This window comes from Gavialis gangeticus, unplaced genomic scaffold (assembly GCF_001723915.1).
Source record: "Gavialis gangeticus isolate Ggan-Ray unplaced genomic scaffold, GavGan_comp1, whole genome shotgun sequence".
NCBI classification, from domain to species: domain Eukaryota; kingdom Metazoa; phylum Chordata; order Crocodylia; family Gavialidae; genus Gavialis; species Gavialis gangeticus.
In genome coordinates this window covers 60,716,739-60,729,850 of record NW_017728993.1, presented here as the reverse complement: position 1 = coordinate 60,729,850, position 13,112 = coordinate 60,716,739, and the positions used below count along the sequence as shown (strand labels likewise).

The following is a 13,112-nucleotide window of genomic DNA, read 5'->3' as shown; positions in this document are numbered from 1 at the left end:
GATTGTAGCCTGTTGCTTCCTTCTAGTGTGCCCACGTCCCCCCACATCTTAGTGTTATCAGCAAATTTGAACAGGGTGCTTTTTACCCCCCCGTCCAAATTCTTAGGATGAGCTGTATTTACAAAATACTTTTGAGTGCAGTAATGCAGTAACTTGTTCTTCATTCTATGGGTGTTTGATCATCTTAATTTTTTAATGTCTTGATGTTCCACTAATCAAGCTAACCTTTCTTAGGACAATTTTGCTGTTTCTGCTTTCTATTTCTATTTCACAGACTCTTTTTAGTTCTTTTCAGAATTACAGATCCACCCATGGAGACCAGTGTTTAGCAGCAGCTAGAGATTTAGTTTTAGTTATGCAGGAAAGGGATGGTGAGTCAGTTGAAAAATTAGACTCTGGTTTTGCCCTATGCAGCAATAACTTTGGAAAAATCTTTTTTGTTCCTTCTGCCTTCTAAAAACAAGGTAAATATTACATTTTGGGGGCATGTTGTATGTGAGGAAAATACAGTATTTTCCAGATTACAGCTTACTGTGTCTTCTTCCGTGGTACAAACTGAGAAACTTCCCTTCTTATTTCGTAAAATTACTTTTCTTTTTAATTCTTTCCCCCTTTCTACTTGCATTTTATTTTTTAAATCCCTTTCCTTTCTTGGATGGTAACGGCACCCGTGAGTCACTCTGGTTCCTTTCTTTCTGTAGTCTTCCCACACAGTAATCCTGGTGTTGGTTACCACTGACAGCCTCAGTGAGTGAGTGACTTAAAAAACAACCCAGTCAACCAAACAAACTCCAAAGCCAACCCTTGAAGTCCTAAAAAGGTCCTGATTCTCCTCCTCAGAGGTCTTTCATAATTCATCAGAGATGATGCATAAAATTGCTACAAGAAAAAAATGAAGGCTGTAATCTGTAATTTTCAGGTGAATCTGATATCTTGGATTCCACATCACTAAGAAGATTTGCTAGGATCCAACTGTGAATAATCAGTGCAGCCTCTTTTCCCATGAGTATTTTAAAATCCTAGTAAAGAGTATTACTTTAATACTGTTCCTGATCATATCTCCAGAGTAAACCACATAAAGCTTTGCTCCTCTATCAGGGTAAATATCTTTTCCTTCAAGCTCAAAGGTTCAAAAGCAAATTTTGCTTAAGGGAAAAGTACATTCCCAGATGACTTTCTTCTCATGATCATTCATGAATATGAATGAGACCTGTAATGGTAATATTGAGGGACAGGTCAGGAACACAAATGCTTCATAAATTGCTAGAAAAAGCATATGACTTCCACTCATTTCTACAGCTGTGATTCGAATATTGAAACTTCCAAAGATGTGATACCTGTCAACAAAAATTTGTAAAAAGTTACAGGTAGCAATCTTAAAGATACATCGTGGGAACATTGAAGCCACGTGTTGGTGATATGTTAGCTAACTCTGTAAAGTATGTGTACATTGGCTGGCTCGTTCATGAGTTCACTTACCTTAGAAATGTTTGAATAATTATGCTAGTATTAATGGGAAGCTAGTCTGTCTCAAATTCACAAATCTAATGTGGCTTTAGAGATGCTTTTGAAACAAGTTTGGAATTTTATGAGTCAGATTGCCCAGCCAGCCAAACACACCAATTTACCACATTGCTCTGTGAGTGCAAGACTTGGATGTTGTTTACATGGCACATCTGTCAGTTCATCAGAGACCCTGGACCATTCCACTGAGTGAACTGACAAATGACCATTTGTACAGTAGCATGCTTGACTGCCTGTCCGTTGAGGCATTAGTAACAAAAGCCTATCTGTGATGGGCCTGATGCACATTGTGGATGGACAACACATCAAGATTCAAGCTGCTTTTTTTGCAGTAAATTGGTGTGTGGGAAGGGTAGAGTTACCAAATTTTCAGTTGCAAGAAAGAGGGCACCTGTGGGGGGGAGTGGGTATATGATATTGGGGGGGCAGTAATATCCCCCTCCCCCCCCAAGCCACAGCCTCCCACCAGCCCTGCTGGTGCCCCCCTAACTCCTGACCCACAATACCCTGCCCCCCGACCATGCTGGTGCCCCTCACTTCCAGCCCTCAGCCCCTCTATCCCCTGCCCCCACCTCAGCCCTGCTGCCTACGCAGCTCCCTGCTGTCCCCAGAGACCCCCCACCCCCTTCCCACACTCACACCCACATCTTCACACATGCATACAGCTGCTGGGCTTGTGCACAGAATATGTGATGTCCTGCCTCCAGCCACCTTCCCCCACTGCCCCCAGCTCCAAGCAGCTCCTTGCTGGTGCAGAGAGAGATCAAAATCCCGGAAACTTGCTGATACTGTAAAAAAAACAAACAAAAAAAAAACAAAAAAAAAACAACCACCCAGATGGAGATGGGAGGACCCAGAAAGAGGACATGTCTGGGAAAACCTGGACATATGGTAACCCCAGGGAAGAGGAAGCATAGGTGTCAAAGAAAGCACTCTAAGGGTAGCCTAAAAGTTGAAGCTGATTTGAGTGCAGTCTGCTATCTAACTTGGTGTGCTTGGTCATTAATAGAAAGCAGTGGAGTGCCAAGAGGAGGGAAGGTTTTTAGAAGAAGGTTACCTTTTTGAATAACAGAGAAAGTACATATGATGAGTCAGCCACAGCAACAACAGGAAATTGGACTCCATGTTATGTGCTGCTGTGAATCTTGTGGCAAAAGGTCTTTATCATGCATAGGTTTGTATGATCATCCATGCACTTGCTGTGCTTCACTTAAATCCCCATTAGAGGATTATCATCTGCCACTGTGAGGAACTAACAAGAGGGCATACATGTCATAGATATGAAATTTAAGCGGTCTTGCCTTTATGTCCTAGGCCCTCAGCTGTTTAGGTCCTGGCTAGCTGACAGCTGCTGCATCTATGAGTCATCTGATGCAGGCATTTGAGGTGCTTTCAGGGAAGGCAGGAAGGTTTATTAAGATTCACCATATTTGCCTGAATTCAAGATGACCTCAGATTTTAAGATGCCCGCTCCCAAATGGATTCTATACTTATGCCTGCCTGTCCCTCTTAGCCATTTTCTGCCCCTTGTCCTCTTCCCCTGGCCGTGTCCTGCAGTTCCTGGTGCCTTTACACTGGGTTTCACCCCAGCTCCTGTGCTGCTCTGTGCTGGGTACTGTACTACCAGGTGCCTTGGCCCTGGATGTCATGCTGCCCCATGACTCTGTCCTGGGTCTAGTGATGCCCCAAGTTCCTCAAAGTGGGCTTCTGCTGCTGCTTTTGACTGAAGGTGCTGAATTTTTACTTTAACTGTGTTCTAAGGCAAGGCTTTGTTTTCTCCATGTTGCATGGGAGGGCTCCTCTTGGAATCGAATAAATATGGTATTTTACAGGCTGAGGAAGCCTTCTCAGTGTGACTCATTCTCCCCTTATTTGTCAGATGTGTTGCGTGTATGCATGTGTGGAGGAACAAAATTCTAATATAAAAGCCTAAGTCTGTCTGTCTGTCATGCTTTATTTGCGCTATGCTTGGCTGACAAACAGCCAATCAGAGCATGAAGAAGTGTTCTGACAGAAGGCAGCCCACCACCATGATGGTGGGGGGACATGGGATGGATTGGTGGGGGCGAGTGAGCCTTCTCCCCACCCGCCTCCCCTGCATCAGCCTCTCCCCCGCTCCTCCCATCCTTGAGCTCTGCCCTTCCCCCGGTCATGCTTGACTAGCAGTTGGCTAGTACCTACATATGCATACAATAATGGGAAATATGAAGCAGTGATTGCTCTGTTTATACGTATTTATTTATAGAAGGGTCCAGAGATCTTCAGAAATACAGTAGTACATTGAAACAAGTGGATATACTTTGCCGCCATTACTAATTGCTATTTGTTCATTATTATACTTTTCTATATCTATATTTAACATGTATGTTTGGCACTATAGGGCAGGTTTATGCTCACTACTGTAGGGTAGGATTAGAGGGAAGTGTATAATTGCTGTAGTATTTACCTTTAAGACTAGTAGGACATTTTAAACTACAACTGCTTGACTAAAATTAAATGTAGATAGATGATAATGAAGATGCAAAGTATTTTCCCATAAATATTTGCTAGTAGTTGAGGAGCTAGAGGAAAACGAAATTTATTTTACTTATGAAATATCCTTTTCAGATATTACATTTTAGAAGTAATAATTTGTTAAAATTCCAACTTAAGAATTATTAAGGACTCTACTTCTAAGACTAAAAGTGATGGCAGAAAATATTTGACAACCACAGACAATTAACTGTTATGTTACCTGAGTTATTTGACATGATAGTCCATTGTAATTAAAGGCCAGTTATTCAGATTTACAAGATTTGACTGTCAGTTCATCTCTCACTAATACTTGTAGTAGTAATAACAGTATCTGTTACTGTTGTTGTAATTGTATGTTGTTGTTAACTGGCGACTGAGGATAATTAACCGGCAAGCAAAAGAGCCATTTTTGTTTCTGCCATTTGCTACCAAGTGAGGAGATTCTTGTTTTTAAAGGTATATGTACATAGCATATGTGGCTGATGATGCATATCAACTAGATAGACTTGTATATTCAGTAAAATGACTCCAACCTCCTCTACCACCCCCAAACAAAAACCCAGCAGCCATAAAAAACAATTTTTTTCCCAAGGTTTTCCAGGTCAAATTTAATTCTAAGATAGGATTTTGAATCTGAAAACCCTCAAATTGGTATTCTACTATTTTACCCATTTAAAAACAAAACAAGATACTCCAAGCCATGAAGTCAACCAAATGTGAAATCTGAAGTCAGGTTATTCATGACAACTTACAAATAGTCTTTCTCTAGTAAATGCTTATATATTTTTTCCACTTATCTTCTATTGATATCCATCCCAATAGATACAATTTTAACAATTGTCCCAAAGCAATCCAAAAAAGTAAAATGCCTACATATTTATTACTTCAGTGCATTACTAAGATAAAGAAAATGAAGGTTTGAGTACCTTGAATGTATGTAACCGTGTTTGTTCTGTACAGTGCTAAGCGTTCTGTTTTCTCTCAACAGGCTATAATTTAATTCTTATTCACATATTTTTTCAGGAGCTGGCAAGTTGCGGGTGGAATAAAAAAGAGAAGTATAGTTCTGCACCAAATGCAGTTGCCTTCACAAGAAGATTCAATCATGTGAGTTGTTATTGCTAAAATTATAATAAAAGGTTAGTTAATGTTAAAAATATGAATAGAATGCTTAATCAATATAGTACTTTAGCTGTTATTGACAGATAACTACTTGTGCATGTAGTGCATATGCACATGGCCTTCTGCATGTCGTGTATGTCCACATGGCTAGGAATACAGCCCCAGGCAGTGGTGGAGAGTAGCTCCCCTGTTGCTTACAGGTAAGTCTGTGTCGGAGGGGATACAGATTGAGGCCCCCATGGTGAGGGAGGAAATGGGGCAGGGGTTGGGCCTGGGGGCACTGCCCAGCTAGGACAGTGCATGGGGCTCAGGGCTGGGGCAGAGAGTGGGGCAGAGTCATGGGGGGAGGGAGAGCTCCCTGCTGCTGCGCGCACTTCTGGGGAAGGGGCATGGAGGGGGCACGTGCCCCCCAGTTCTGTACATGGGGTAGAGGTGAATGCAGGCTGTCCACTGCGGGCTCAGGGCTCCCCACTGTGCCCACCTGGCATTTACTGCCCTAGCCAGTGTTGTGATGTCAAACAGTATTAGGCACGACTTGCACTGTGTAAGACAAAGGACCTGTTTGTGCCCTCACAACTGCAGGATGCTATTTATTAAGTCCTTGGTAATCACATACTAGTACTCTTTGGCCTACACATAGCTGCTGAGGGGTGTCTGTTCCCCTTGGCATGGCTTGACTTATCTGACAACTCCTAATATGCTGTCACAAGTCCAGTTTTAATAAGCCCAACCACGACCTGAGTTTCTTGACCAGGAACAGCACTGCCAGCATCTCATTCATTGTAGCATGTACTGCATTCTAATATGCTAGCCTGAAGCAGGCCATCTTCTGCTGTTACTAACCCTGCTTCTTTCTTCATGGATAGCAAAGCCTTTTTGAAATATTGTTAAAAAAAAACAAAAACAAAAAAACAAAAACAAAAAAAACCCCCAAAAAAACAAACAAAAAAAGAGGAAATATATTCACTTTCACTTTCAAGTTGATGTATCTATGGAACCTGAACCTTTCTGCAGTTATCAGCGTCTTGGGTGCCAGATGCTCTTGAGCAGTTTTCACAATTTGCTTTGTTGGCCTTTCTGGGGTGAGCAGGTCATGCAGTACACTGTTTTTCTTCCCATCAGATTCAATGATTCGGCTACATGTTTCTGTGGGGGAATCCATTTATTAAAAAAAAAAAAAAAGGCTTCAGCCTCTTTGTATCTGTAAGCCAGTCTCCCAGAGTGCTGTCATAAGCTCCAGTTGTTTCAATATTAGTAACTATTTTGGGTTCCAACAGATTTCAAATACAAAGCAGTTCTTTAGGTTGATTCAATACATGCCCCTCTCGTACCATCCCATCCTCATCACCAGTTGTTATATTTGTCCAGGAGCATTTGATAGTCAATGACGATAGCCACAAGTGTGGGAAGGAGTGCTGCCAGGCTGGCAAGCACAGAATACATAGTAAACACAAAGTAAAGCTCTACATCCATTGCCATTAACAGATTCAACAAAAAGTAACTTTAGATTCTCATGTACACATTCCATGCATTCACATCTCATAGTAACAATGAAACTACTTTAAAGCAAAATTAGTGTAGCAATAATTCGCATAGTTGTTGCTGTTTTGATTCTGTTAAATTTTGTTTATTCATCAGTTTCTCTTATTTAATAAGGCCATATTATTTTTCTATCAAAGTGTGCTATACTTTTCCTTTTATCTGGAGCTGAAGGGACAGGCTTAATGTATAAAACAGTTCCTTATAGAGTAGACATATTTTCCCATTTAAAAGCATTTAGGTTCTGTGATCCATGCAGTACTGTGTCTCCTCAAAAACATGGAGCTGGATTGTGTCAAAATAGTTATGTTCAGAGAAGACTGTTGACAATGTGGCTAGATGGTTATGTGCTGCAGTTAATCCCAAATATAAAAGGGAATGGAAATCTACTGACCTCTGAAAGCAGTTGCCTGAAGCTTAGGGAAAAAAAATCCTATTCAGCCAATCTGATTGCATAAGACTAAATTGCTAGCAAGTGTTTAGTTTTTCTTTCAGTGGAAATGATCAGTGAGAATGTGTCCACTTCAAGCATCGAAAGTCAGCTTGTTTTCTTTCTTTAGTTAGCAAATTTATATATTCAAATAAGCTAATTTTATGCCACTTCTCATTCTCTGCATATCCTTGTGTTTGTATGCTGACTGATAACACAAGGTGCATGCACACAGCAAAATAAATAGAGAAAACAGGCAAAAAATCACATACAGGAAACTTAGTTTTCTACAGTAGCCAGTGAACTTCTACTGCAAACATGTTAGCAAAATTCCACTTGCCCAGAAAACATCACTGACAAATGGTTCCTAAGAATGGTTTATTTTCTACCTGTGCACAAATATATGATTTTATTAGAACTATAGAATCATAGGAAAGTAGGGCTAGAAGGGACCTCAGGTCAATCTAGTCTAACCCCACACCCAAGGCAGGGACATCCGTATCCAAATAATCCTATGCAAGTGCTTGTAACCCTTTTGCACAACTACAAGGCACATAGCTCAGAAATACCAGGAACACCCTCATCTGCCACATGCAAAGCAGGGAGACGAGGGCAATGTCAGTATCCCACCACTGCACAAGGAGTTAATGCATTTGAGAGATCCAAGGAAGAGGACCCACTACAGAAGAGCCTCTTCTGTCTCCTCCCCCCTTCCCCAAAGTCTGGACTAATCTTACTGGGGTAAAATTCTTTCTTGACCCCAGATGTGGTGATTGGTCTCATCCTAAGTGGTGGGGCTAAGCCCCTAACTAGGAACCCTCTGGGTTTTAGCATGAACTCCATGTGCCCCTGGAGGCTGGGAGCACACAGTGAGCTCCTGCAGGTGGCAGCAGGAGTGTGACGGTTGCAAGGGGTGAGCTCCGGCAGGTAGCCATGGCACTGTTGGCAGGGGCGGCAAGCGTCTCCTGGCAGTTGGTGACCGCCCCCAGCTGCAGCCGTCATTGGCAGTGGCCAGTGGTGATCGAGGACTGCCTGCAGATGTTGGTGGCGGGCGGTAACCGCCTGCAGGTGCCACCAGTAGTGTCAGCAGTGCCTTTTTGCAGGGGGTGCACCGCCAAGCCTGGGGGGGCATGTGCACGTGCATGCACCCTCTATGCGTTGCCAATGGGTTTTAGTTCCAGTAGGAGCCAGTGGTGCACCTCATTCAAAGTCTACAGCCTCAACTGCAGTCAGCATCCAGTACTTCTGAGGAAGGGGGGAAAAATACCCTGACACCAAGATGGGAAAAATTCCTTCCTGATCCCATGTGGTAACTGCTTAAGTCCAGAAGCTTGGCAAAGTACAATCACCTTCCACTCTGTTCTGCAGCCTGAGGACAGCAAACATGTCCTACCCCCTTTCTGTCACCATTTTTCCCCCATGAATTTTATCCCAGTCCCTTTAGTCTTCTTTTGTAATTAAGCTGGTTGTAGAGCTCTGCTTCATTCTCCTGTTGCTGAGAATTGCCCTCTCTGATATCCACCTGCTCTGGGCTGCAGAGCTCTTCCCATGATCTCTCAGCACTCTGAGTGGGGAGTGGTTGTCTGTGTTCAACTTTTTCTCTTAGCACTACATTCCAGGTATTGCTTAATATTAAATCTGGGTTGTCCAGCTGGTGGCCTGTTGCCTGCAAGGGGTTAACTTGATCTGTGGGCTCCTACCCAGCCACTGTCACTCCATTTCTTTGGCTGTAGCAGCAGCCAGGACTTCCTGGCTCTCCCTCCTTCCTATGGCTTTTGCTTCTTGCCTTTTTCCCAGGGGATGGTGCAGTAGAGTCCCACAGTGCTGGGGGAGCCCTGGACCTGTAGTGTATGGCATGGTGCAGCAGGGGACCCTTTGGCCAGGGGGCTGAGGATGAGGGACATTGCTGTTATGTCCTCCACTTAATTGCCTTTTCCACAAGATGAACGTGCCTAATTCCTTCAACCTCTTTTTCATACAGCTTGCTTTTTTGTAACCTTAATCATTGTGCCTCCCATTTCTGGACACTTTTTAACTACTTCATATCTTCTTTTTTTAAAATTCCATATTTTATGGTAACCTAAAACTTTGCACAGTAGTCTAGATGTGGCCAGACTAGCACTAAGTAAACAGGAACCATCATCTCCTGCATCCTGCTCCTATTGATACAGCCCAAAACTGCATTAGCCTTCTTTGCAGTTGCATCACACTGCAGTCTCTCATTGAGTCTGTGATCCACCAAGAACCTTAGATCCTTCTCTATAATACCAATCCAGGCAATTGTTACCCATTTTGTATTTGTGGTTTTGATTATTCTTTCCAAGGCATATAGTACCTTGCATCTGTCAGCATTGCACTTTATCCTGTTGGCTGTAGCCCAGCTTTCCAGGCTATTAAATTTCTTCTGAATTGTGCTCTTATCCTCCAGTCTGCAGTCCTTCCAGAATTCATGTCATTTACAGATTTGTTCAGGAAATTCTTTACTCCAGTATTCAAATCATTATTAAATACATTGAATAATACCACGCCCAAGATAGACCCTGTGGGACTACTTGGGATCTCCTGCCATTCTGACATGGATCCATTTATACCTACCCTTTGCTTGCAGCTGTTGAGCCAGTTGTCTGTCCACCTTGTAATTGGTTTGTCTAGCCTACACTTCTCCAATTTCTTAATTAGCAGGAAATATGAAATTTTGTCACAAACCTTACTGAAGTCCAGATATGCTGTATCCACTGCATTCCCTTCATCTGTCCAGTTAGTTTACTTTACCAAAGAAAGTCAAGTTTGTTTGGCACGATTCGTTTTCAGTAAGCCCATGCTGGCTGGTGGTGATCAGTCTTTCCTCCTCCAAGTGCTTGCAAATAAACTTCCTTAAGTTATGCTCTAGTAACTTCCTGGGTATTGGAAGCGAGGCCAACTGTCTGTAATTCTCCAGGGCATTATGTTTTTCCAGTCCTCTGGTACCTTCCCTGTCTCCCATGACTTGGTAAATATTTTTCCCAGGGCTCTGAGATCCCTGCTGCCAGTTCCTTCAGTACCCTGGGATGAAATTCATCAGACCCTGCTGACTTGAGTTTATTTGGACCAGTTAGAAGCTCTCTGACTGTCTCTTGTGTTATCGCAACCCTCAACTTCATTTAATTTCTTTGGGTGTCTGGTTCAAAAAATAATCTGCATTAGCTGTCTAGTTGCAGTTTGGTTTTTGGGTTTTTAAAAAAATGTTTGTGAATACTGAGACAAAAAAGCTTTTGAGCAGCTTTGCCTTCCTTGCGTCTCTTGTTAGGTGCTTACCCTGGCTACTTAACTGTGGACCCACAGCTTCCTTTGTCTTCCTTTTGTGGCCAGGATATTTAAAGAACCTCGTCTTGTTTTTGTCAACTTCCTGTTGTATTTTTTTTGTTAAACTATTTGTTCATGAAAAATATATTTCTTGTATTTTAAAGGCTTCTCAGAAGCCAGCTGACTTGCAGTATTTAATGTGCTGCTTTTGCTTTTTTTGTTTGGATCATTCATACTACAGGAAATTTTTGAACTGCCCCAGGAGAAATATTTTCAAGTCAGATTTTTGCACTTTCTTGGAGTGGGAAAGGAGGAGAGCCATTAATGATCGGGCACTGTGAATGAGGCTATGGGGAAGTGTTCAGTTCCAGAGCTAAGAATTTCAAGGGAATTCTTAGAGCTGGAAAAATAGGTTGGGGCTAGGGGTGTACAAACACTCCAGTCTTCTGGCTAGAGAGCTGCTTAAAAACCTCAAAAGTGATCTCTCTAACACAGAGGAATATAGTGTGGAGCCAGAAGGTGGAGGGGCATGACACGAGGGCTGTTTCTAGGTCTCCCTGCCCCTAGGTCAGTACAGTTGTCCTCTCCCCTATTTGGGAAGGGCACAGTCTGTCAATGAGCAGCTGGCTTAAACAGTGCAACTCGGCCCATGCTGGATGTCACTGGGATGGGTCAAGCCATAGAGGCATATCCTGCTGTCCCAGCCCCTCCCCTTTCCTTCCCTTGCATAGACCATGGTCACTCTAGTTCTGTGCAGGGGGCAGAGAAGGTGCAGCTTGACCTGTCTTGGGGGTCTGCTTCTGACACCACAGGCAGAATTTTGTTGCCCTTTTGCGTGCCTTAATGGCAGTCTTCCAGTCTTATAAGTCACATTATTTGTACTTGTATTCAGGTTATACTTTTATTACTGCTACTGTGCATGGTCAGTCTGTGTGCATGTTTATGAATTCACAGTGCTGGGGTAATAGATTTGTAGTCTATAGGTAATTGCCAAAAATGTTACTTGCATAGCTAGAAAGCTGCCACCTTTGTGCATAGAGTAACAGAATTCCACCCCATATATTAAAGGACCTGAGCAGGTGTGTTGTCATACAGTTTCTTGTGGTGCAGCCAGCCACATAAAGACTAAAATTCCTTAATCGAGTCATCTCCTTCCCAAACTTGGCAAGGGAAGGTCAGCAGAACAGCAATAAACAAATTTTAGATGTCATCAGTATTAGTAATTATGTATTGGTAATGATCATTAAGTATTAATTATGAGAATAATAATGACCAGGATCCTCTAAGAGATTCTGTTCACCCCTTTATCACATTTTATAAAAAATTATTGTTGCTGCAGCATTAAGTGGCCCATAATATTAATAGTTTGTTTTCCAAAGTTGTGCAGTTCATTCATCCAAAGTTGTAAATTTAAATTCTGAGAAAAGGGAAGAAGGATGCAATCTTGTACAAATCCAGGCAGCCTTTAAAGATAATTGATCACTTTGTCCTGGGCTGATTTCTCAGATCATCAGTGTCTCATCAAAAGGACTCTTCCTCTCATTTTAACTGAGATGCAGGTTTTTCTGAGCAGAGGCAGCCCATATAGCTCATGTTATTAAGCCATGCCAATTTTTATACCTAGTGACAGGCAAGGGAATAACTTGGCTAGTATCATATCCAGTTGCCTTTTATCTCCTGAACCCAAATACCTAGGTACATATTTACTGTTGAAGGATCTCCCTCATGAGACTTCTCAGTTGCAAAGACCAGGTTCAGGTCAGTCTTTTGTCTTACTCAGTATCTACATTCAGTTATTAGGAGAGGTGCGTGATGTTGATGAAAGATTAGTAAATGGAGTGCTTGTATAGAAAATACATGAGAGATTGAGGAAGAAACTGGATTCACTGTAATCAGGAGTTTAAAATATGGGGGAGCATGGTGACCCCTTCCTTTCTTGCTAAGTCACAACAAACCCAGTTCTATACCAGATCCCCATTCGAGAGAATCTAGATCTATCTGTCACCCATCCAGTTTATCTTGGTGGGATCCTAGCTCAGCTAGGGTAAAAATTTAAGTCGTGTAGAAAGTATTGTGAGGTTTTTGCTAGCTTTTAATTTTATTAGGTATAATGTAGATCACTAAACTTTCCCAACTTTTAAAATTATGATTAAACTGTGTAATACAAAATGTAGCTGCTGTCTTCCTTCTTCATCTGCCTGTTCAAAAGAAGGCTCTGACTACCTTTCATATTTTGGCAGGCAAAGAAGCATTAAATCACTTACAGATGCTTTGCAGCAAATTGGTCTCTTGTTAGTATTTTGGAAGCAACAGTGATCATGTTCAATAGATTGTAGTTGACTGAGAAAGCACTACTATTTCCAATATTATAATTATGCTGTAATCACAAATGCGGTGTCTGTAGAAGCAATGCCCAAATGAAAAAATGTCAATCAACCTCATTCCACCACAGCAGTCCATATGTGTATAACACCCCCTGTTGTGCTCCATTTGCAGGTGTAATTGATCTGTAATTTTGAAAATCTATCTTTGGTTTTTTAGTATTAGATGGTTTGAAAGATGCTATATAATTTATAGGGCTGTCAAATGCTTTAAAAATTTGATTGCAATTAGTTGCATGATTAAAAGAATAATCACAATAGATTGCTGTTTTAATCGCACAGAACTCAAAGTTATGCTCAGAAAAACACAAAATTATGCA

The 13,112-nt window shown here is 41.9% G+C and overlaps 1 protein-coding gene across 5 annotated transcripts in view; it reads left to right on the top strand.

Annotated features, from left to right (window-relative positions):
- Window positions 1-13,112, top strand: part of RALGPS2 (Ral GEF with PH domain and SH3 binding motif 2) — a 252,496-nt gene that overhangs the window by 77,785 nt on the left and 161,599 nt on the right. For all 5 annotated transcript variants that reach the window (XM_019501819.1, XM_019501821.1, XM_019501818.1 and 2 more), the window contains exon 4: window positions 5,062-5,145. In XM_019501819.1, coding sequence (XP_019357364.1) covers window positions 5,062-5,145 — 84 coding nt within the window. The remainder of the gene's footprint in view (window positions 1-5,061; window positions 5,146-13,112) is intronic.